General features: G+C 42.0%; 1 protein-coding gene across 1 annotated transcript in view; it reads left to right on the top strand.

Annotated features, from left to right (window-relative positions):
- Positions 1–22,419, top strand: part of LOC144806433 (uncharacterized) — a 46,936-nt gene extending 24,517 nt beyond the window's left edge. The window contains exon 4 of the mRNA XM_078672804.1: positions 20,918–22,419. Coding sequence (XP_078528930.1) covers positions 20,918–21,656 — 739 coding nt within the window. The 3' untranslated portion in view covers positions 21,657–22,419. The remainder of the gene's footprint in view (positions 1–20,917) is intronic.
- The last annotated feature ends 2,535 nt before the right edge of the window (positions 22,420–24,954 follow it).

Below are 24,954 nucleotides of genomic sequence, written 5' to 3'. Positions count from 1 at the left end.
AGCTGGAACAAGATCACCACCGACCAGCTCATCACATCACTGAGCCAGAACCCTCCCGCCAGCTCAACAGACCCCAACCAAGCAGCCAACAACCTCACACAATGGATCACCAACTGCGCTGACGACCTCGCACTGCTGAAAAACCATCCCAGCAGGCCCGGCAGCAAGAAAGCCTCCTGGTTCAACGACGACCTAAAGAACTCCAAGAAGAACTGCTGCACCCTCGAGAAAGCCTGGTGAAAAAACCCGACTACAGACAACATGACGGCCCTCAAGCACCCCACCCGCGAACACCACCAGCTGATCCACACCACCAAGAAGACCGCATTCAAGGAACGACTTGACAACAACGCACACAATAGCAAGGAACTCTTCAGCATCGTCAAAGAGCTCTCCAACCCCAGCGCCGGAAACAACGACATCACTCCCTCACAAGGCCTCTGCGACCCTCTCGCCTCGTTCTTCCACAGCAAGATCGCCAACATATACAACAGCTTCGGCGCACAGACCACGCACCCAACCACCGAACCAACGCCCCCCACCACCACCCTCCGCACCTGGACCCCAGTCAGCACCGAAGACACCATCCACACGATGAACACCATCCATTCCGGATCACCAACCGACCCATGCCCCCACCATGTCTTCAACAAGGCCGACTCCATCATCGCACCCCAACTCCGGGACATCATCAACTGCTCCTTCAACACCGCCACCTTCCCGGAGAGCTGGAAGCATGCCGAACTCAGCGCCCTCCTGAAGAAACCATCAGAAGACCCCACTGACCTCAAGAACTACCGCCCCATCTCGCTCCTCCCTTTTCCTGCCAAAGTCATCAAGAAGACCGTGAACAGTCAGATTGCCGCCTTCCTCGAGACGAACGGATCCCTCGATCACTCGCAGTCCGGCTTCCGAGCCAACCACAGCACCGAGACCGCCCTCATCGCAGCCACTGACTACATCGGAGCCCTGCTCGACAACGGGGAAACAGCGGCCCTCATCCTCCTGGACCTCTCCGCAGCGTTCGACACTGTCTGCCATCGCACCCTAGTGCAGCGCCTCAGCAACATCGGAATCCAAGAGAAGGCACTAGAGTGGATCATCTCGTTCCTCGCCGGAAGAACCCAGAGATTCTGCCTCCCCCCGTTCAGATCCGAGGCCACCGAAGTCATCTGCGGCATACCACAAGGATCATCACTCAGCCCCACCCTCTTCAACGTCTACATGAGCTCCCTCACAGCCATCGCACGCCAACACAACCTCAACATCATCTCCTACGCCGACGACACCCAGCTGATCCTCTCCCTCACCAACGACCCAGCCACCGCCAGAACCAACCTACACAAAGGGATGAAAGACGTAGCCGAGTGGATGATGAACAGCCGCCTGAAACTGAACTCAGACAAGACGTAAGTCCTCATCCTTGGATAATCACCCTTCGCCTGGGACGGCTCCTGGTGGCCCCCTGCCCTGGGCAGCGCACCCAAACCAACGGACCACGCATGCAACCTAGGCTTCATCCTGGAATCCTCCCTCTCGATGACCAGACAAGTCAACGCCGTATCATCATCATGCTTCAACATCCTACGCATGCTCCAAAAGATCTTCCGATGGATCCCCACCAAAACCAGGAAGACGGTCACCCAGGCACTCGTCACCAGCCGACTGGACTACGGACACACCCTCTACACCGGAACCACAGCCAAACTACAGAAAAGACTCCAACGCATCCAGAACGCCTCCGCACGACTCATCCTGGACATCCCCCGACACAGCCACATCTCCGGACACCTGAGAGACCTGCACTGGCTCCCTGTCAGCAAGAGAATCACCTTCCGACTCCTCACCCACTCACACAAGACCCTCCACGACCTGGGCCCTGTAGTGTAGTTCCTATAGTCCCAATAGGCTCTGCACATTGGAATAATATCTTCAGTAGTGTAGACGTAGGACTGAGGTTAACTAGGTCTCTACTGACTATATTAGACTTAAGTTTTTGCCAGCTAGCTCAGAGTTCACTAGAAACTTTCTCGAATAAGTGAGGAGGAGTTTAACCTCCCTGGATAGACAAGAAGGGATTTAGTTTCTGACAACCATAAAACATGACAACTTTGCTCTTCTTGATTAAGAGTATATCTCTAGAGTTGTGTGAAAACAAAAGACAGCTATTTCACTCAGTCAAAAGGTGCGTACTTAGTTTCATCAGATCGCAGAGAAAAGAGAGACGGGCGTTTTCAATAAAAGGTATTATTTATTGAGCAGTCTCCTTCCTCATACAAGAGAAATGAATCGCTACAATTGCAAAACTTATAGTAAAGTAAAGTGCATATAGTAAAATCAGGATTATAAAATAATACTGTAAAAGCATTGATATGGTTTCTTAGCCATATGATACTTTAAAATGGATAAAAGATATACATACATATATACATTGACTAATCGTACTCAACTGGTGATTCTAAATACGCCTACCCCGGTGTACCTGACCTAAGCCTAATACGTGGGAAGGAGTAAGTAAGTAGCAGTTTAATTTAAGTTTGTTTTGCCAAGAATCTGACTCAAGAATTCTCTGTAAGGGTTTAGACAGTTCAGTACCTGGGTATTAGAAGGCAGGAGGGCTGGTATCTCTTTCTCAGGACTCGATATCCCAAATCACCCGCAAGGGTAAGCTGGAAACGCCGGAGGCTGGATTTTCTCGGCAGGAGAAAAGACAGCGTCTTTCTCAGCGCGTCAAAAGGGAGGGGCAGTGTCCGTGGGCTCTCGCATCAGCTGGGCTCTCGGGCAAGTAGTAGCTGCTCCAGATTCACCACCTCCGTGTCTTTGCTTAAGGCAGCGTTGGTATATTTATACCTGAAAGGTGCCGGGTTTGACGTAAGGCTGGACATAAGACGTCAATAAAGATGTCACTAAGAACTGGTCGTTCTTACAGTTCTTTACAGGAGTTCTTGGACGAAATCAAAACAAAGGCAGCGGGGATTTCCCACTTTGCTGGAGGCTTGGATTTGTTTAAGAACTTGGTGTGCTTTCTAGGGGGCTGGTGGAATAGGCTTGCTTAATGTGAAAGCATGCGCTATGACTGAATTATGAATAGGGTTTCTATGCCGTTGTAGGGATAGTATTGATTTATAACCGGACAATGGCAAAGAATAGAAATATCGATTCATGTACCTAGGTAAACACACTACACCCACTCCACGAATTCATGTCCTAAGCAATAGTAAACATATCTAATGGTGCATGTGTATACCGATCCACCCCAAAATACATTTTTTGCATTTGAAATGGCGTATGCGAAATATATGAAAAATGAGTATAGATACTTTATGTTTTTCAAGCAGAGTAATAATTCATAAAATAGGCAGTGGAATGATTTTGCGAAAATTACACATTAAATGGCTCTTAATTACAGAAAAAAGGTGCGAGACCACTTCATCACATATAAATACAGATATTTGTAAATATGCTAGAGGCTGAGATAATATATTGTTTCTAGAGGTCCTAAAAATAGAAGCTCTGTTCTCTAAGAATAGTTATACTTTAAGCAGAGTTCAATGTGCCAAAAAAGGAAATATTTTCGATTCCCGGGGAAAAAATAATTTCGTTGTTCAGGGGAAGAAGAAAAAAAAAGTTCCAAATATTTTCAGTAGCTTTTGTTTATCAAAGCTGAAGGCCGAATTCAGAGTTCATGGAATGCTGTGCGCTCGTTTGCTGTAAAGTTATTCTTTCTGTTCAGGGGAGAACATAATTTCAGACAGACTTTCAAAAAAGCAGTTAACTGCTTCAGGTGAAAGTTCGACTAAGTTGGAAAATGTCGCAACCATGCAGTCTTGAGCATGATTGCTTTCATCGATGTATTGATCAGCATTGCTTACAGAGGGTCGTACCTGGTTGATGCTGCTCTCATCTTGTAATTTACTACCCTTTAATCGCAGTGGTGAAGTTTCCACGAATGCCGTCATCAGGATAGGTAACCGCTGGGGACAACACGATGCATGAGCCATTACAGGACCTAGCAAAGTATCTGTATCCAATGGTTCTTCTGATAGTAGTGTGAGACAGATGTCCAACACGCATTCTTCTCCGCACAGCATACATCTTAACACAGGTAAGATACAATTCTGCCAGATGGGTCTGAATGAAAGAAACCAGGTCATATTCAGATCTCTTAGCCGAGCTAATCCAAGGACTTTAGTGATGCTGTCCCGATAGCGTATAGCAGGGTTCGTTTCTTCCATCGTTGCTGGAGTCTTGTCTGCAATTAGGCTTGCCATATCGAAGCAGAAGTATCAAAAATAAAATGCCTGCTACGAGTCCCAACAGAAGTGGTAGGCCTCCAAAGACAGAATGGACAAAATTAGGAAAAATGCCCAGAACTGTTTCGAAGGGTGTTAACAGTCCCGAAAAAATTGTCTTAAATACATGGGGGATACCACTGGTATCAGACATATTTAGGATTTGGCTTAGCATTTCTGCGAAATGCACTGGGCAATTTGTTGATAAAAGGGTATGCATCTCTGCCGTTGTCCTTGCAACTTGCAGATCATACGTTTCTTTTGATGACGTCAAGGGCACAGTTGTCTGTAAAAGAACAGACTTCATTCTGCTTAAAGTATCAATTCGAATAGAAGAGATATTCAAAAAAGGCCAAATTTTCGCCTCCGTGTCTGGAGTGCTGTTTGGATACAATACTTGCATACAGCAAGTGGCCATGGAACTAACGCTCACAAGATAAGCTTTTCCTAGCACCATGCCACAACAGCTGTGGTCCACTATTAGAATATAGCTCCCGTTAGAAAGCCGTCTAAAGAATGGCTCTATTCGTGTTGCAGGTGTGCCATGCTGGTGACATGAAAGGTTATTTGAAGTCCCCTCACAGGCCCCATGCAGGTTAATACCTTGACACAGAAGTATACCACTTAGTGATCGTTTACAATTGTTACCACTAAGAAATACATTCTGTTCCTTTTCACTATAACATGTGTGTGTGTAAGGTAGTTTCCATGATGACTTAATGTACCCTTTACCCAACCTTTCATACTGGCCCGCTGGTATATACTCTTGACAGTATTTAAATTGGAAAGTTGTTATCGGAATTGTTATTATCCCGTGTATTATCCATTCAATGACAGGTCTTTCTGACATTGTCAATGGTAATCTCTCAAGTTTTTCAATGCTCAGAATCGTATAGTCTGCTCCTTTTTGTGCCAAACTGATTTGTGTATCAGTAAGGTTAAAGATAGAGAACAATGACGTTGTGTTGATTAAACGCCAGGGCACGTAGCCTGAACGCAGATTTTGCAACGTCCAGCCAAGCTGTACAATAGAACGCAATTGGGACTGACCGTGTTGTAACATTAGTAAGTCCTGTTCTATTATATCAATAGCAGATGATACAATACTGTCCAGTGAATATTTTCTGGAGGACAGAGTCATTAACCCATTGTCCACAACAGAAAATTATTTTTCCAAAATAATACGATCAATTTCTCATATTTTTTCTGCTGTTTCAATTTGTGTTTCTTTCCAAGCTTCGTTGTGTGCAGCATATATACCGGCCGCTATGAAACGTTTTTGATGCTGTTTGCGTGGTCCCATTATGAAATCACGCAAGTCAGCAACGTCTTTAAGTAAAGTTAAGTGTTGCTTAATTTCTGCCAGTGTGGATTTCTGTAGCCATTCGAGGCAGAGTTTCCCTACACTGTATGTTGTAACTATCCCTGGATGTTGTCTCTGGGAGTATCTAGGGTCTGGCCTGGTCAATTTGAACCCCTGAATTTTATTCAGGAATCTATCTTGACAGTTATTTGTGTCTATGGGCCAGATCAACCATTTTTTCCAATCAGGATGTGTTCTGTTTTGGTTAAAAATATGGGATACGTCTATCTCAACATCTGTAGTGCTATTACTGTCAGGTGTTGGCTTTGGAATAGACGGTTTGTTTAAGTCTTTAATTTTGGCTAGGCCAAGACAGGTTGTCTGTTGAATTGTCTCATTCAAGAATATAAGTTGTACTGGGATCATGCAGGCTCTAAATAATGATTCTATACCTTGGACCTGCCAATCTTTGGTACCCCAGATTGTTTTTGTTTCAATGTTTTTTTTCCAAAAATCAAAACCAAATGTAGTCATTTTTTCATAAAATGTTTCCGAATAGATCAATTTAGCGTTTGTCAGCATTGTTTTCACCCCTGTCTTATTTAACAGTTTGAAATAAAACGTTTCTGCTTCACTTGTGTTAAACCCTGAGAAGTATGGAAATTTCTCGTAAAATGTTTTTGAACTACCTTTTGGTGGAGTTGCACAATGTTCCCATTGATTATAATTAAAAACATTTCTAGGTTGAGCAGATTTATGCAAAAAGTGATGTGCAAAGTGATTGTAGCAATACATTTCTTCATAATTAGATGAACCCTGTAAGTAATCATGTTCTGTAAATTTTGCTGACATTACTAAGTCTGAAATCATATCATTAATGCTTTCAAAGTCCCAATCATCAGAGAATGTACTCGGTTTTACAAAGTCACTTAATGAAACCTTAAACTGGTGTGGATATTTCAAGAGCTCGACCGGGGCATAGATTTCGTAATCAGTTTTGTCCCAAGCTACCCCACCGGGTATTGAATTGGCTGTGACATTCACGGATGATAGTTCTCTTTTCTCGATGTGAGATGAATTGTGTGGCTTTAGGACCAAGTTGATGTACTGACTTGCTGTGTCCATTGTACTGTATTTTCCCTCAATGAATTTTCCCAAACAAGGAACCATGATGAGCCAAAGCAGGAGGAAAGGTACACCTAACACAATCCAAAATCCATGGAGAAATCAGATAGGTTTCTTTGAGTTGATGAAAGAGTTCAGTTACTTTGTCTTTAAAAGTTTTTGTTGCTGGCGTTTCTTCAGGCTCGCTAGGATCCTCAGAAAAGTCATCGAAATTGATGAAGTAGCCAGATGCAGTTCTGTCAATTGTTGAAATCGCTTCCGGATTTTTATTTGCTTTTGGAATTTTCTTTGTTTCATTAGCATAGACTGAGGCTACATCGTTGTAGACTGGTGTTTCTTGACGAACTGTTGCAGTTTGGGTTTCAAGAGGCACAAGTTCCATGGCTTTGTTGCATAGTCCTTTTTTATTCACTGTAGGTTTATCAAATGTGATTAGTCTCTCAGTTTGAACCTCTTTTATAGTAGCAAGTTTTGGTGTTCTGCTAATTCTTGGGAGTCCACTGGGCCTACTACTTATTATTGGCCACATGATTGTGGTTTTACCAGGTCGATGGATACAACTCGGTTCTCCTTTTTACCAGCAAGGGGCGGTAGCACAACTGATCTTGTTCCGCTGACAGCTAAGACAGGTACTGCTTTTCTGTAAGAAGGCCCAAATTCCTTCTTCACCGCAATCTTCTCTCTGACCAGATCCCCAATTTTTGGAATCCAGACAGGCCTTGCTGGGACAGGTGGTTTATCTTCAGTGGTTGTTGGCTGCTGTTTTAACTTTACGTTGCTCAGGTCCTTTCTTGTTTCATTTAAGTCCTGTAAAATAGCCAAACGATCTTTGATGTCAAAGCATTTTTCTTCTACCACTGAAGTCTGACTATCTAAGTCCTGAATATGCATTCTAGTACCGAACAATAGTTCGTACGGACTGAAACCTTCTAGTGAATTTCTTGGCAGATTATTAAGACTACGTTGGACACTTGTTAAATGTTGGACCCACCCATCACCCGAACCTAATACCCTCGCCGTTATAGATTGCTTTATGTCTCGGTTTTTTCTTTCCACAATCCCATTTCCCTCAGGATGGAAGGGACAAGAGTACCGCAATGCAATGCCCATGCTGGTCATGTCCTCCTTATAAGGTCGAGAGCTAAAAGCAGGACCCTGGTTAGAATGTAGCATGCCAATTACGTATGTGCCGATATAGACTCGCAAATCTTTTATAACAGTTCTGGCATCAGCCGAGCGCTGGGGCCACATCCAAATGAATCTCGTGCAGGAATCCACTGCGACCATGATATATTTATAGTTACCATCCCTTTGTAAGGGACCACAGTGGTCCAGGTAAACCCAAGCTAATGGTTTATCGGAGATTAGAAGAGGCGTCTGTGCTGGTCGTTTCACTGTTGATACTTTCATTCTTTGGCATATTTTGCATTCTAGAACATAGTTCTTAGTTTCTATTCTCATGCGTGGCCACCAATATCTCTGTTTTAATAACGATATTGTGGCGGAAACACGAGCATGTGCAGAAGCCAGTCCTTCGTGTGCCGCTGTAATTAGTCCTAACCTGTGTTCCATATTTGGAATTGCCCTATCCCCCACTCCAGGGATTCGAGCAAAAGGAACATTATTCGCATCAGTTATGTATGAGTACTTTACTGGAAAGCCTTTCGGGAGTGTTTTTCTGTCCTGTTTTACTGACGCACTGACTGCTTGCATTATATCGCTGTCTATTTTTGTTTTTGACCGGGTGATAGCAGCTACGGAAGCAGTTTGCACAGCTGCCTTTGCGGCTTCATCAGCCAATGAATTCCCCGCAACGTGAACGCCATCACGTTGATGACTCAGTGTATGTATCACGTGAGTCTTTTGTAGTTCTTTCTGTAAAAGAACTACTTGTTCCCAAAGCGTTTTATACTTGATTGTGCCACCTTTTGCATCTTTGAAACCGTTTTGAACCCAGTTCTTCAGGTATTCATTATAGGACTGAACGCAGTAATATGAATCGGACACTATGAGTGTGGGGAATTCGCGATAGGTATTTTAAAGGGCCATTTAAAATGCTAGTAGTTCAGCTCGCTGAGCTGTACAATCTCCTAGAGATTGTGTTTTAGTGACCAGTGGTCTAAATTTTCCTTCGTGCCAACGACCTTTAACAATCGCGCACGCAGCACTGTAAGCTTGTTTACCCCCAACTGCGGGCTGTGTTGATCCGTCTGTATATATTCTACAGCCGTAGTGTTCTAGAGGTAGGATTTCGGTTGGCAGAGGACATTCATATTCATATTGTATAAATTCTTGTGTTTTTAAATTAGCCTCAAATTCATATACTACGTCTGTTGCAGCAAGAGAATTAACCCATTGGATCCATCTCGGATGTAGTGCTTTAGCATTCGGAATGCTTGCTTTTGTTACCGCTTCTAGGGCTGGTACTGGTGTAACGATTATTATTCGTTTACCTTGTGCTAGGGCTCTTTCTTTTGCTACAGCAGTCTGAACCGCAGTTAGAATTCTTTCCGTTGAACTAAATTTAATTTCAGCTTTTGTGTACAAATGTGATTTGTAAGCTATTGGTACCGTTTCTCCCTCATTAGAGGTCAGGTACGTGAATCCGCATCTTCCTGGGATGACTCGGGTTACAAGGTTGTGTGTATTATCGCGAGTTTGCAATTTTGTTTTAGCTAACATGTCTGTTTGCAACGATCTCAAAATTTCTGTGTGTTTTTGAGTCCAATTGATTGGTTTAAAATCAGGTTTTATTAGTTCATAGAGAGGTTTAACCCTCTCTGCATAGTTTAGAATGTAAGTTCTTCTGAAATTCAGGAAACCTAGTATTGATTGTAAGTTCTTCAGTGTTTTTGGTGCTTGGAGTACAGCGCATTTCTCTAAGAAATTGTCTGCTAGGCTTTTGCCTTCACTTGATAATTCATATCCTAAAAACAGGACTGTTAGATGGGCAATTCGTGACTTTTTAAAGTTGAATTTGTAACCCTCTGCTGCGAACCCAAGTATTATGGTGTTCACTCTTTTCAAGTGAGTATCCTGGGCTACTCTTGAATCCCTGTGGGAGTCGACAGAAATTTCTGCGACCCCATTATTGAGAAAGCGGTCAAATACCTGCTTTCAGGTGCAATGTTTTGACAAAAGAATCCTTTAGAGATGTCTAATGTCGTTTTGTATTTTTTGCGCACGATGTTATTCATTAGTGCTGCACTGTGTGAGTTTTGTACTGCAAATGTCTTGCAACATGAGTTAAGGTGTCTGCAGTCCAAAACTAGACGATATGAATCGTCTGGCTTGGAGACAGGAAACAAAGGATTGTTCATTTGTGAGGTGCATGTTTCAATCACCCCCTGGTATTCAAGTTGATCTAAGATCTCCCTGACTGGTTTTTTAGCTTCTTGCTTAATTGGGTACTGCCTTTGTGCAGTTGGTTGACATTTTAACTGGATTTTGTGAGGAGGAGAGTTCTCATCACATCCTACATGATTTATATATAATGCAGGAGCTTGGCCTACTGCCCATTTTCTTGCATATGTATATTTTTTATGAATTGGAATATGATTTGAGAAGGCAGGCATAATCATTTCTTCGCCATGAGGGCACTCCCTGACAAACTCTGGTGGCCAGTCTTTCTCAGCTAAAAGGATGTCATAGCCTTTGGAAAGGTTATCCCAAAACAGACCCCTTACTTTCCTAGTCTTATCTCCCTCTATACGTAATGTTATTTCGTATATTTTATGAGGTTTGCTAACTCTGGTGTCTGCAGTTTCCACCTGAATGTATTCATTTGTGTCCACTGTCTCCAGATGATTTATCAAGATCTTGCGAGCTATTGTCACTTCTGCTGCGCTGTCTAGCATTGTCTGGGCCCACTCTCCGTTTTTCAGTTGTGTCCTCAGTATCCTCGGCATGTTTGATTATTTTAATACTGGCTACCTTCTTTCTTGGAAATTGTAATTTTTTACTTTGATGAGCAGGTTCCTTGTCTTTGGACTTGACGTGCTCTTCCCTGTGTTCTGACCGTCCTCTTTTTTCCGATTTCTGCGAGGAAGTCTGAAAAGATCGAGAGGGACGTGTATCAATATCTTGATATCTATCAGGTTTCTTCAGATTATCCCTATTTCTAAGGTTGTATCTTTTCTCAGAGGGCTCCCTCTGGGGAGACTTGTGTCCTTGGTCCGGAGATCTTTCTCTCTCCACCGAGGAGACCTTCCTCTGGACTGGAATCTTTTTTCTTTGGGAGTGGATTGTTTATTTCCATCCCAGCTCTTTTTTGGAGTGTTTAGATTATTTTAAATAAATATCTTTTCAGGATTTTCAGTTAGTTGGGGTTTTACTGGTTTCCCACCCAAACTATCTCTTCCTAGTTCTTCATAGGATTTTTCTATGATTCTGGCAAGTTCAATTGGTTGGTCTGCTATATCTGTTTCTTTCAATTTCTGGTGGATCGCCACAGATGCTGCTTCTCCTTTTATGTTGGCTAATAATATAGCCGAGACCTTCTTAAAGTCTTTCAGTAATTTCATACCCAGAGTTAAAGCAGGTTCTGGACCGTATTCATTTTGAATCTGTCTTAGCACATCTGGTATTATCGCCATAGACAGAACACCATGTGTTTTTGTGTAAATGGAAGCAAAGACTGTACCCCAAGTGTCACAGTCCTCCACATGTGGTGCCATCCCCATTGGAAGACAGATAGTCAGAATTCTGTGTTTCTCGGTAGGGGTAGTATCCGGAAATACTGCCTCTATTTGAGTTATTTTTTGTGCTACCCAGAATGGAATTTGTTCCCGTTTTACGGGTACTTTACCCAGACATGATTATATGTTCTGTGGTGTTATTTTGTTTGTGTTCCCCTGATGAGGGGTCAGCTGTGGAATGTTAATAGCTGGTTGGATTGTTGAAGTCCGCATTACATATTGGACTAATTGTCTATGTATTTTAATTAGTTGTTTTAGCTGTGCTAAAAGTTCTGGTACTGACATTTTTTCAATGTCTGGATGTGGTGTGTAGCTGGCTAGAACCGGCCACGTTGCTCCTGGTCTACCTAGTGGACCGAGCCTGGTGATGTGATTATTATGTTTTAGGGCGCCTTTAAACCAGAGCAGGTGCTCTTGGTATTTTAATGGGATTTCAACCTCCTCAAAAGGAGTGTATTCATCCGGAGGTTCCTCTATTTTGTAATAGTGGAAGTCGTGTGTGACAGCGTTTGCTGCGGGAAAGTTTATCCATGGATAGAATACCTCTGTCTGCCGATATTCATGGGCCTCAATTACGAATACGACTATTCCGCCTCTCGGTGTTAGTCCATTTTCTTTAAGTTTAAGAGTTATAGTTTTTCTTATGTTGACCGGAATGAGTATAACATTCGGGTCATTGTCTCGGAGACTTGTGTCATCCACTAGGATTTGAGCTGCTATTCTAGCTGCCTCCCTTTCGTCTTCACTTTCTGACATTTTTACTGACAAAAAGGTCTTTGTTGCAGATCACGTTTCAAGGAAACAAAGATTAGGTGCACAATATTTTGGAACACTGTATCCTTCAACGTTGACTAAACCAAAAACTATACATAGGAATCTCTTCCTACTAAGTTCCGGCGGTTTTTAACCTTTTACCCACTCCAGACGTCTTTTGGAGTATTTACGGGGTCTGTGTGAAAAAGCACGACTGAGTTACTCTAACGTCTTGCGTTAGATTTATCGCCTTGCCAAACGTTGGGCGCCATGTAGTGTAGTTCCTATATTCCCAATAGGCTCTGCGCATTGGAATAATATAAACAGCAGCTTAGACGTAGGACTGAGGTCGACTAGATCTCTACTGACTATATTAGACTTAAGGTTTGCCAGCTAGCTCAGAGGTCACTAGAAACTTTCTCGAATAAACGAGGGGGAGTTTAACCTCCCTGGATAGACAAGAAGGGATTAGCTTCTGATAACCATAAAACATGACAACTTTGCTCCTCCAGAATAAGAGTGTATCTCTAGAGTCGTGGGAAAACAATAGACAGCTATTTCACTCAGTCAATAGTGCTTACTTAGTTTCACCAGAGTGCAGAGAAAAGAGAGACGGGCGTTTTCAATAAAAGGTCTTTTTTATTGAGCAGTCTTCTTCCTCATGCAAGAGAAATGAATTGCCACAATTGCAATACTCGTAGTAAAGTAAAGTGCGTACAGTAAAAGGAGGATTATAAAATAATACTGTAAAAAGCATTGATATGGTTTCTTAGCCATATGATACTTTAAAATAAATAAAATACATACATACATATATACATTGACTAACGTACTCAACTGGTGCTTCTAAATACGCCTACCCCAGTGTACCTGACCTAAGCCTAATACGTGGCAAGGAGTAAGTAAGTAGCAGTTTAAGTTAAGTTTGGCTTGCCAAGAATCTGACTCAAGAATTCTCTTTAAGGGTTTAGTCAGTTCCGTACCTGGGTAATAGAAAGCAGGAGGTCTGGTATCTCTCTCTCAGGACTCGATATCCCAGTAACCCGCGAAGGTATCTGGAAACACCGGAGCTGGATTTCCCGGCAGGAGAAAAGACAGCGTCTCTCTCAGTGCGTCAAAAGAGATGGGGCAGCATCCGTGGGCTCTCGCATCAGCTGGGCTCTCGGGCAAGTAGATAGCTGCTCGGCTCCAAAACCACCACCGTGTGTTTGCTTAAGGCAACGTTGGTATATTTATACCTGAAAGGTGCCGGGTTTGACGTAAGGTTGGACATAAGACGTCAATAAAGATGTCACTAAGAACTGGCCGTTCTTACAGTGCTTCACAGGAGTTCTAGGACGAAATCAAAACAAAAGCAAGGGGGATTTCCCAGGTTGCTGGAGGTTTGGTTTGTTTAGAGAAGTCGTTGTGCTTTCTAGGAGTCCGGGGATGTAGCCTTGCCTAACGTGACAGCATGTGCTACGACTGAATATGGATATGATTATTATGCCGTTATAGGGATATTATTTATTATAACCGAACAAGGGCATAAAATAGAAATATCGGTTTAGGCTCCTGGATAAAAACACAATACGCCAAGGTATGGCTCTGCATTTTATGTAGTTCAATATCTTGTCTACCGTTTGGTAAACATCAATAGGTAAGCCGTCTGGGCCGAGAGGGGTAAATGAGTATCTTTAAAATGTTCCTCAATGTCTTTAGCATCTTGGAGTGGGGATAATTGAGGATAACCCGGACTTGGGGGGGTACGTTATAAACCAATCCTTACACATATAATAGATTTGGTCAGAGACCATTCGCAGTGGGTGGTGCTTCATCCTAAAGTTAAAATTGGCGGGTACATTGTTACCATAGGCATTTGAACCCTCTTTCATTATGGCATGATGTATGTGTTCTGGCCTGTCCTGTTCTTCTTTGGTCATTGGAGTGTCTTATCTAAATCTTCTGGTTTCATCGTCATCCCCTTCTACCTCCAGAAATCGTTGATGAGTGGGTGCAGTTCTAGGGTTGGGAAGTATGAGAAGGATCTCATTCTTGCGGCTGCACTTCTTCTGCAGAGGATATTGTCAGGGGTCCTCGTGACCGCTGGGAACTGAGGGGACAACTGATGTACGATCTATGTGTTTATGAGCATAAGCTTTACAAGCCAACATTTCTGCTTCTTGTCCTATCGATACCAGTTTTCTGCGTTCTCTTTCTTTTGTTGGCTTGTGCTTGTCTCCTTACTGTTCCCTCCCAGTGGACCCCGCAGTTTCTGACCCATGCATGTTCATCCCAACATTGTAAGGCCTCATATAGTAACAATCAAATCTTTCCCTGTCTTTGCCTAGCCATTAAATATTGTCGCAAATAACCCAACTTCACTTTTTCAAAGGATCTTACTCCTGGCTGTAGCAAATCTGGATTGGATTTAGTTTATTCATGCCATTGTTTCAGAAATAGGCCTTCCTGGAGACTCTTTTTTTAATTACATACCACACCGGACTACTGGGTGGAGATGTGGACTGTGGCACTTCTAAATTCTTGTCGCTACAAAAAGTTGCTACACAGGCACAATTTTTACTAACACAACAACCAGTGGTAAGGAGGAACACAATTGAAACTGATATAACAGAAATGGGGACTCAAACCACCTGTCACTAAATATGAGGTCAAATCAGGTCGGGGGTCTCGAACCACCCGCAAACAACCACTCAAGTGGGCCTTGAACCACCCAAAATTTTAAACTCAATGTCTCCTTTCCTGATTGATAACTGATTTTACTGTGTCAAGGCAACAGAGGTCTGGTTCATTGGGATTCAGCCAAGCGAGTCACTTGCTGTGAACTGCAACTGCAGGAAACCGGTCTCCCCTCTCCAGGCATACACTTTGAAGTCATCAAGTTCGCCTGGCCCTCCAACCGTGGTGGCGACTCCAACTGGGCTCCGACATGGTATTCCTGGGTTTTGGCACAGTTTGTTAACCCCTTAGCTGCGGCGGCTATTCCGCCGCAGTGCTTAGGGGGAAGGGGGGGCCGCGCGGCACTCGCGTACTAGTGACGGAACTGCTCCGTCATGGCCTTCGGGTGAGCTGTGCTTATGACGGAACGGTTCCGTCACGGCCCCGCCCGCCTAATAGAACGCTCAGCGCAGGCGCGGAATTCGCATTGCGCAGGCGGGGCGAGCGGGCCGTGACGGAACCGTTCCGTCACCAGCACAGCCCATCCGAGGCTTGTGACGGAACGGTTCCGTCACGAGCACACAAGGGGTTAAACCAAACTACTCTTCTAAATAAAGCATGGACAAGCACAGTTGTAAGCAGTCAGGAAGCAACGTTTATTTGCTATTGCTCGAGTGAGAACAGCCAGCTACCAACCGCACTGTCCTGCCTTGGGTTACAATCTGCAGTCTAGCACACGTTGAGCCACGTAGGAGAACATTACGCTGAAGACGGTTGACAAACAATAAATTATTATGATCAGGCAATAATCAGGAGGCGCGCACAGGGTGCACCGAAACTGCCTGCAAGCATATTCCAAGAAAGCCCACAAGATAAAAACATACTGCACCTGGTGTTGGCACACCGTAAACAGAACATACACAGTTTCCGTCTCTTCAGAGACCAGAGCAATGTAATAACATGAACTGCAAAATGAAATACAACCTATACATGGGTTAACAGTAATTTACGTAGTATATCTTCTTCCACACAATGCGCCTTGCATTACCTTTGTTATGTACTTCCTGAAGAGTTACCTTTGTTATGCACTTCCTGAAACTGAAGAAACTGCAGCGCATCCTGAGTCCTCTTTTTCTACAATCTGTTCTTGTTTAAATGAAATCTTAACCATATGCATCTACCTACTCCTGTACCTGTGGCATGTGGGCGCTCCGTGAGCGCACTTTCTTTATTAAGTTACTTTGTAAACTCTGGCAAATCACCTCCTTTTCTGAAGTAAATAAGATGTGACTTCTTTGATAGAGCTTTTAGTTAAATATCCGTGTATGAGGAAAAATCCTTCTGTAACGTTCAAAGATGGTAAAGAAGAAATGTATTGTACCACAATTTAAACATTATGTATTTAATTCTTTCATGTTTACATTTAGTAATTTAACATCATTTTACATCCAACAGGAAACAAGCCTTGAATACATGAAATTATAATGGATTTAGAAGATACTACTGTAAATCAACAAAAACAATGAAGAATTGAGCTCCAGTATTCAAGGCGGCCTCAGCAACGTCATATTGACGAACCTGAACGTTAACTGACGGGTCCTGGAAGCAGCTGTCTAGGGCAATTCAGTGAATGTAAGAGTCTGAGCCGAGCACCTCCACTCCACAAAACTAAGAAATAACCGCTGGAAAATTAAGGCAACAACACTGACAAAGCAACTCTCTTGTAAACAGGTGTCCAACACCAACTTTGATCCTGGTATTGAAATGATGTGTTTACAGCAGTGCTCCGCTTTCTTAAAATGATAACAGACGCCCATTCAGTGCGCTCGGTGTATGGTAAACTCTTTCTAGCCAAACCACAGGAACCCGAGAAAAGAACAATGGTGTGGGGCCAGACAATTCACGTGTAAAAGAAAGACGAGTTCTGCTATCTGAAATACAAGTTTATGTCCCAGTTTGTGCCGACCAGAAGGAAGATGGATCATTATCCCTAACTGTGCATAACATTTAACCATTCCAAAGACACTATCGCCCACAAAGAAGCCTTGCACTCTTTATGAGTTCGACGGTTTTTTGGTGACCTTGAGTGTGGCAGGTGTTTCGTGACATTTGCACTTTAGTCAAAGTCAAAGTCAAAAGGTTTTATTTGTATTGGTACTCGACAGAGGACCACAAATATACAATTTACAGAAAATAAAGCTGATTTCACATTTGATCAATACAATAGTAAAAAGGATTTTAAAAATTAAAAAAAAATTGTAGCAAACAAATTCATTTGGTGGCTGTTTACACAACTCTAATAGTTCACTCACTCGGGTGATTCTACAAGTGCGATAAATAGGGGCAAGGTATCTTGTGCGTGCTAAAGTTACTTTTGTACTAGGACACATGAACAACAAGTGCTCAATGTTTTGGTCACCCCCTTCACACAAGGGGCAAAGCGACGATCCTCCTGGCAACCATCTTACTGTATAGGATAGTATGGGTAAAATGCCCAGTCTTAACATAGTAATTGACCTCCTTGCGCCGTGAGTCAGGGAGAACCCGATATATGGATGAGTATGGTGGTATACCAGAGAGTCTGTAAAGGATTTATATGTTGACAATTTTTTACAATGTTCGTAGTCTAATTCAAAGCTTAACTTCGGGGTAAAGCATTTCAAAAAGAGTTTCAATTGGGCTGCTGACCAGCTAAGCAAGATTTCCGGACTGATTTCTGCCATTTGAAATATAGCTGTCATATTGTTTAAAAAAGTCTGATTTTTTGTTCCATCGTCAAAGGTTTCTTTTTTCAGTAAGTATCTTAATTTGCCCTCCTTTGCGTGGAGAAGATTGTAGCTCCACCTAATTACACTGGCTACCGCTGTGGCGTAGGAACTTGTGATGGAGAATTCCAAACGTAAAGCTTGAACTGGTATGGAATCAGAGACCTTCATTATTCTTTTTAAGATTTTCCCCTCTTTACGGTCCATATAGGTCCACTGTTTAATCGGGATATACTCTGTTGCATATGATAACACTGGAGGAATTTTTACTTTATATATTTTTATCAGAGAAGAAAAGTGCCGATTCCCAGTGAAACGATAAAGTCTTAAAAGGGCCTCAGTGTGTACTACAAATTTCCTCATAAAGTTTTCTATCTGTTTTACGTTTGAGATATTCTTGGATAGAATCCGGCCTAGATAAGGATATTCGTTCACTATTTCTATTTTTTCTCCGCCTAGGCTCCAACTATATTTTGCTCTAGATTTCTTTCCTGAAAAGACCACAATTTTTGTTTTCTTTAAATTCGGAATTAAAAAGTTTGCTTTTGAGTAATTATGAAGAATGTCCAGAGATTTTTGCAGACCGAAGGGAGTAAGATCAAGCATCACGATGTCGTCAGCATAGAGTAGGACTTGTATGCTTTGCAATTTTTGGGGGTAAACATGAGCCCAGCTGTAACTGTTTGGGCAAGTCGCTAAGGTATAGGGAAAATAGTAACGGAGCCAAAAGGCACCCTTGCTTTAGACCGTTAGCTATATTTATCCTTTTTGTTAAACCTTTTTCTCCCCCCATATGTACCTGGCACCAGGTGCTGGTATAAAGATTCACTATAGTTTGGAGCAATTGTTCTGAGATTCCCAGTCCCCTGAGTTTATGCCATAAAGTTGGTCGATCAACACGATCGAACGCAGTCGAGTAATCTATGAACACTGCGCAAACTGCCTGGGATTTTCCAGTTATATATTTGTCTAATATTGTTTGGATGGTAGCAATATTGTCTGTAACTGAGTGTTTTGGCCTAAAACCAGCTTTGAACATTGGAATTTTATCCAGTGAGAAAGCCCAATCCTTTAATCTTTGTAAAACCTCTGCTGCAAAGATTTTTCCTGCAGCATCCATTAATGCAATCTGCAGATAATTTCCTGCAATAAACTTGCTCCCCTTTTTGTGTATTGGGATGATGGTACTCCCCTGCCAGGATTTTGGGATTTGTCCAGTTTTGAGAATATGATTAAATAGATTCGATAACAACTTGCTCCATTCCCTTGAGTTTGCTTGATAGATCTTTATAGGAATCTGGTCTGGGCCGGAGGCACCTGTTTTTCTTGCTTTTCTAATATTCCATTCCACTGAGGTAGCTGTGATTCTGGGTATTTGAGAGTCATCTTTTCCCTTATTTTTTTCCGGGCTTTTCCCATCAGAGCTAGTCGGGTTTGCTTTGTACAAGTCAGTCAAATAAGTTTCCCATTCCTTTGGAGGAACAGGTATTGATTGGAGTTTCTTTTTCGACCCTGTTAATTTGGCTATGAGGGACCAATATTTGCGTTGATTATAGTCTTTTGCAGCTACTTGCATGTCCACCCAATTACGATCTTGTATTTCTTTTTTATTTCTTTGCTTCTCTCTCCGGAGTTTATTTTTTAATTTATTAATTTCTTTCTCAGTAGCTAGAGTAGAGTTCTTGTATTGTGCACGTACAAGTTTATTCAATTTTTTCTTTGTAATAGAATTTTGAGTATTTTGAGTAAAGTTTTTGTTAAGGTTTTGATTATTCCACATATTAGCTCCTGTGGAAGCTCGATGTAGTTTATCTAGTAGAAAATTTTTGAGCTCCTTAATTGTATGTTCAAAATTTTCTATTGGGTCTTCCGAGATTGTTTTTGCTAGGAGATCAGTTTGCTCAATCAATGTGAATATTCTATCCAGAATTTTAGAGCTCCAGAAAATTCGTCTCTGTTCTTTATTTATCAAGACAGAACTTCTATGAAAAATTAATTGCCTATCAGTTGCTATTTGAGGCCTCCATTCAGTAGTTAGGTTCATCAACGCATGGTCACTCTCTTGACTTAACTTTACTTGTAAATATGTGGCAGTCTCCAATAAATTCATACTGCAAATGATGTAGTCAGTAATAGATAAGCTTCCATTGCCCCGTCTGGTGTATGATGCCGGAATATCACCTTCAATATTACCATTCAGGATTACTCCATTGAGAGTAGGTAATGTTGATAATATTAGTTTTCCTCTTTTATCGGATTTTAAACCTTTAGGGAATTGTGGGGCAGAAAATTCAACAGATACCTCATTGTATAATTGAACCCATTTACTAATTTCCAGATTAGAGATTTTGCCGTTTAGATCACTTGTTATAATGTATGGAATATGTAATTGGTCTTCTACTATCTGTATAATGGTTTCCATGATCTCCAAAAATGTGATATCTTGTTTCTTACCGGGAGGGGCGTATACATTGAAAAGTAAGATTGCCTTTTTGGATGCTTCATTATGCGTTTTTAAGAAGACTTTAATGCATTGCAAGTTGTGAGATTTAGTCTGCATAACTTCCTGGTCCCACATGTATTCCTCCCTCAGTAGAATGGCCAGACCACCTTTTGCATGGCCCCGATTGGTGGTTTTGGCTGGGATGTCATAGACGTAATAGCTTTTCTGGGAAAATGATTCAGTTGCGCAGGTTTCTTGTAACATCAAGATATCTGGATGTTTACTTATGGCTTCCGTCAATTTAATCTTAGATTTTCCCGCCATATTCCAGGATGTTATTTTTAAACCATTGTTAAACAGATTGTTCTGGACATGTAGAAAATTTATTGCAGTTCAGGGTCTCAGATACCCATGACAATGACTTTATACCTTCACTGTAATCTTTTCCCATAGAATCTTGACGCCATACCGCCCTTTCTCCGTTTTCCACCTTTATTTTTTATTTGTCTTTCCCTGAATGATTAGTTCCTGAGTTCGTCGCTCCAAACACGTCAGTGTCTCTCAGACGATTTTTGTTTTGAGAGTTAAAGATTAGTCGTATTTGGTCGTCACACGATGAAAGGATTCTGTTTTCTTTTGGATCCATTCTTTCAATAACATCATATCCGTGTTTGTGTAATGTCTCTTTATTTGCACTTTATTAAATCAGAAAGCAAATGTGCAAAATATCATACATACAGGGAATGTGAGAATAGCACACGTGCTTTATCAGCCATGTTTGCCCTTCAGGAAACACAGTCATGGGATGCAGGCAAATATATACCAGACTTGGAGACATTAACCAAGAAAGAAGAACCTTACACATGCAACAAGAACTTTAGTTTGTCATCAGAACTAAATCACCATCAGCAAACACACACAGGTGAAAAACCATTCAAGTGCAGTGAATGTGAGAAGAGATTTAGTGATGTATCAATCCTACAAAGACATCAGCGAACCCACACTGGTGAAAAACCATACCATTGCAATGATTGTGGAGAAAGCTTTAGACATTCCTTAACATTAAGGAATCATCAGCGAATACACACGGGGGAAAAGCCGTTCAAGTGCAGTGAGTGTGTGAAGAGCTTTAGTCGGTTACCATATCTACAAACACATCAGCGAACACACACAGGGGAAAAACCATTCAAGTGCAGTGAATGTGGAAAGAGCTTTAGTCAATCATCAGTCCTACACAGGCATCAGCGAACACACACAGGGGAAAAACCATACCATTGCAGTGAATGTGTGAAGAGCTTTGGTCAATTATCATACCTACAAAGTCATCAGCGAACACACACTGGGGAAAAGCCATACCATTGCAGTGAATGTGGAAGTAGTTTTCATGACTCTTCAGCATTAAGGATTCATTTGCGAATTCACACCGGGGAAAAGCTTTTCAAGTGCAGTGAATGTGTGAAGAGTTTTACTAAGTTATCAATCCTGAAAAGTCATCAGCGAACACACACTGGGGAAAAACCTTATCATTGCAGCGAATGCAGAAGTCGTTTTCGTAACTCCTCAAACTTAAGGATGCATCAGAGAACGCACACGGGGGAAAAGCCATACAAGTGCACTTAATGCATGAAGGCCTTTACTCGATTATCAATTCTACACCGACATAAGCAAAAACACACCGTCATTGATCACACGTTGAAATAAACCTCAAGCTGTAGGGAATTCGTCAAGATTTTAAGTACATTAACAATAATACTGACGTATCTGTGGAAATACAAAGGAGCAAACAAGTGCAGTTATTGGGAGATTAATGAATTACAGAAAACTATAACATTATAATTATTTGGAACATTCAAATACCAGATGATAAAAAGTAGATGATAGAAGACCCGGCTAGCAGGAAAGAAGTAAAACATAGATATTTGTAGAATTATGAAAGCGTTTATTGTCAGCGATTGTTCATTTCTCTACAGGTAGGAAGAAACAAGAAGCACCAGGAAACACTTTGGGAGACGAGCATAATGTGGACTAATAGAAAAGAAAGGTTTGTTTTTATTGAGTGAAACAGAGTTATAAAGGACAACATCCAAGCACATCTGATCACACGACTGGTAAAAGCAACAGAATGAACAATGCTTGGACTGACAGGAGTACTTTCAGCAAGATTTAGGGATTAGTGATAAAACCCGTAAATCCATAACCCCAAAACACATGCACTCACATGGAGTGTTCAACCAAAAAACAAACAATTCAAGTTACCCAATCAGAAGGATGGCAAAGAGGCTTTACTCCAGAGGAGTGACAAGCATTAGAAGAGCCAAGACAAGCTGATACACAACATGCAAAATAAGCAAAATAAGCAAGCTACCAACAACATTAGTCAAAAAATATCCTAGAATAAAAGTAGATATGAGCATAGTGGTTGTTCTCTACACTAAATAATACAAATAAACACTTATTTTGAACATGCTGTTCACTCATTTGTCTCTTCAATTAAAAGTTCTATTATCACCGAATATATTTTATTCATCATTTTACCAAACATAAATAACACTATTACTCTATAAACGCTAAACTCACAAATCACTTTTAGGGGGAAGCTGCAACTTGGGTTACTTGCAAGTAATAGCATGCTCTGGGACATATATCTGCAGATTTCGTTTAATCATTGGTGTGAAAGTCTATGGAATCCTTGTAGTTAGCCTGTGTATCTTTGAATGATTTTTAGACGTGGGATTACATTGTGCTTTTGATGCAGCAGCTCCTTGTTTCCTACCAGTGTTTATGAATTGATTAGTTAATGTTAAAATACATTTTTGACATTGATGTATTCTTCTGTACTATATATGTGTTGGTTTACTGGAATATACCTTCATTCTAAAATAAATCTTAAGTGAATAATCACTCACATTTTCATCGGGAGGTCTGAGGGGCCTGATGTAACACTGTTGGTCAATCAAAACTTCAATTGGAAACTACAGACACTCACAGCCAGAGGATTTCAGTCTGTTGACAACCACTTACTCATCCTCGCTGATCGAAATAAGTGTAGTAGATCTGGCTCCCTCCTCCCATGTCCAGATGGTCGGCTAGCGCGTTGAGTTCAACACAATTTGAAAATCAAGATTTCACGGTGTGAACTATAATTGCAAGACAATCATGTAAGTATTAAAACTGAGGGGGAGGGGGAAATGCCAAGTCCTGTGTGAACATGCCAATTACGCACCTCAAACAGGAGTGCAAACATTTATCACTCCAACTGCATTGCACACACCCTCTCACGGGTGCTTCCACTTTACGATCCAAACCAGGCCATCAAAAATCATGCTTTATCCTACATTTAGTGGCTGACACTCCTAGATGACATGAGTGGGCAGTTTCTAAACTTCTTTGTTTAAAGCAATCAGGAGGAGTGAAACTTCTCTCCTCCTATCAACAAAGTATTCTCTACAGATAATTAATTTGCCACATTACAATAAGGTTGCAACATATTTTCAACTGACTTCTATTTCACCCAACCTGTGATCATCAATTTCACAACAAATCAATAAAACGTCTCCTCTGAGAGCATCACACCATGCATCCATGTCCAGAAAAAAAGAAACTATCTTCCACACTAGCAATGATACATTCCTCAACCTCATCCTAAACATCCTTCTCGCTTGACTCAATGAAATGGTATCCTGACAAAAAATCTGCTCTCACGTTTTTTCCTCCTGCAATATGAATAACTGTGAGATGAAATTCTTGATTTTTTGTTGCCAGTCAGGCCAGTCTTGTGGTTATTAGGTCTCGCCTAGCGAACACAGCGCATGCGCTACATCGCCTTGGCGAGACTATTGTTGTGGGTTCGATGCGCGAAGGGAGACAAACCATGTGCGTGCCCAGACAGGCGATGTGCACGTGTATGGTGTCTCCTCTCTGCCTCACAGGCTCACACGCTCCTACCGCGCGCTCACACTAGAAGGCAGACACATGTTTGTTTGCCTGCTCATCGACAACAATGTAGCTTTAACCGCTTCCGTGCGGCGCCGATTCCGCCCCTGTGCTGGACATTCCAGAACAGGGTGCGGTCGTGACGGAACCATTCCGTCATGAGCACAGCTCAGCCGTGACTGATGACGGAATGGTTCCGTCACAAGCATCGAAAGGGTTAAGGAGCTGCGCAGCAGGTGGTCGATATCAGCCGTAAACAAAAACAATCCAGAGTTCCCGAGAGGCTCTCACATTGTTTCCAGTGATGGCACCTTGACTGTTGTTACCGCTGCCAACTGAGCAAGTGGTGAGTCTGGTTGGCTGTGAGGCGGCGGACAACAGGTTTTGTTTTTTCCTTGCGGCAACACTCAGCACAGACCATCAATACTGCACCGAGGCCCTTGAATCTGTCAAGAAAGAGGATCAGATCCTGCCTGCGGGTGTGGCGCCAATACCAGTGCATCAGCATTGAAGCGAACATTTGAGTCTGATTAAATAACAAGGCAATAAAAGGAAATACTCAAATTGTTCTTGTTTGGTTTCTTCAAACACACAGTTACAGATTTGTTCACAGACTCTTAAAATCGCAAATTCCACATAATGTGTCATAATGACGTTCCTACTGATGTCCTTCTTTTGTTTTTAAGGGTAAGTGACATGACTTGGTGGTCATTATGGATTGGGGAAACTTTTAGTAGTGCAGTCAATAAAAGAAACTCTTGAAGAGTATGGCTGCATAGAAGGATTGTTTGATGCTTCAAGAAACGCAAAGTTGTTACCTTATAATTAGCCAGCGAATCGATGATGTCGCCCTGTTTGGTGAAGATGGCGGAAGCCGCAGATGAGAGCAACAAACCGCTGGTGAAGAGGAAGTGAGTGTAAGAGGACGGGGCTAGGCTCCCTCCAATTACCTATGAGTGGTGCTTTAAGAGGGTGCAGGGAAAAA

The sequence above is a fragment of the Lissotriton helveticus genome, chromosome 1_2, assembly GCF_964261635.1.
Source record: "Lissotriton helveticus chromosome 1_2, aLisHel1.1, whole genome shotgun sequence".
NCBI classification, from domain to species: Eukaryota; Metazoa; Chordata; class Amphibia; order Caudata; family Salamandridae; genus Lissotriton; species Lissotriton helveticus.
This window is presented reverse-complemented; position numbering and strand designations above follow the sequence as displayed.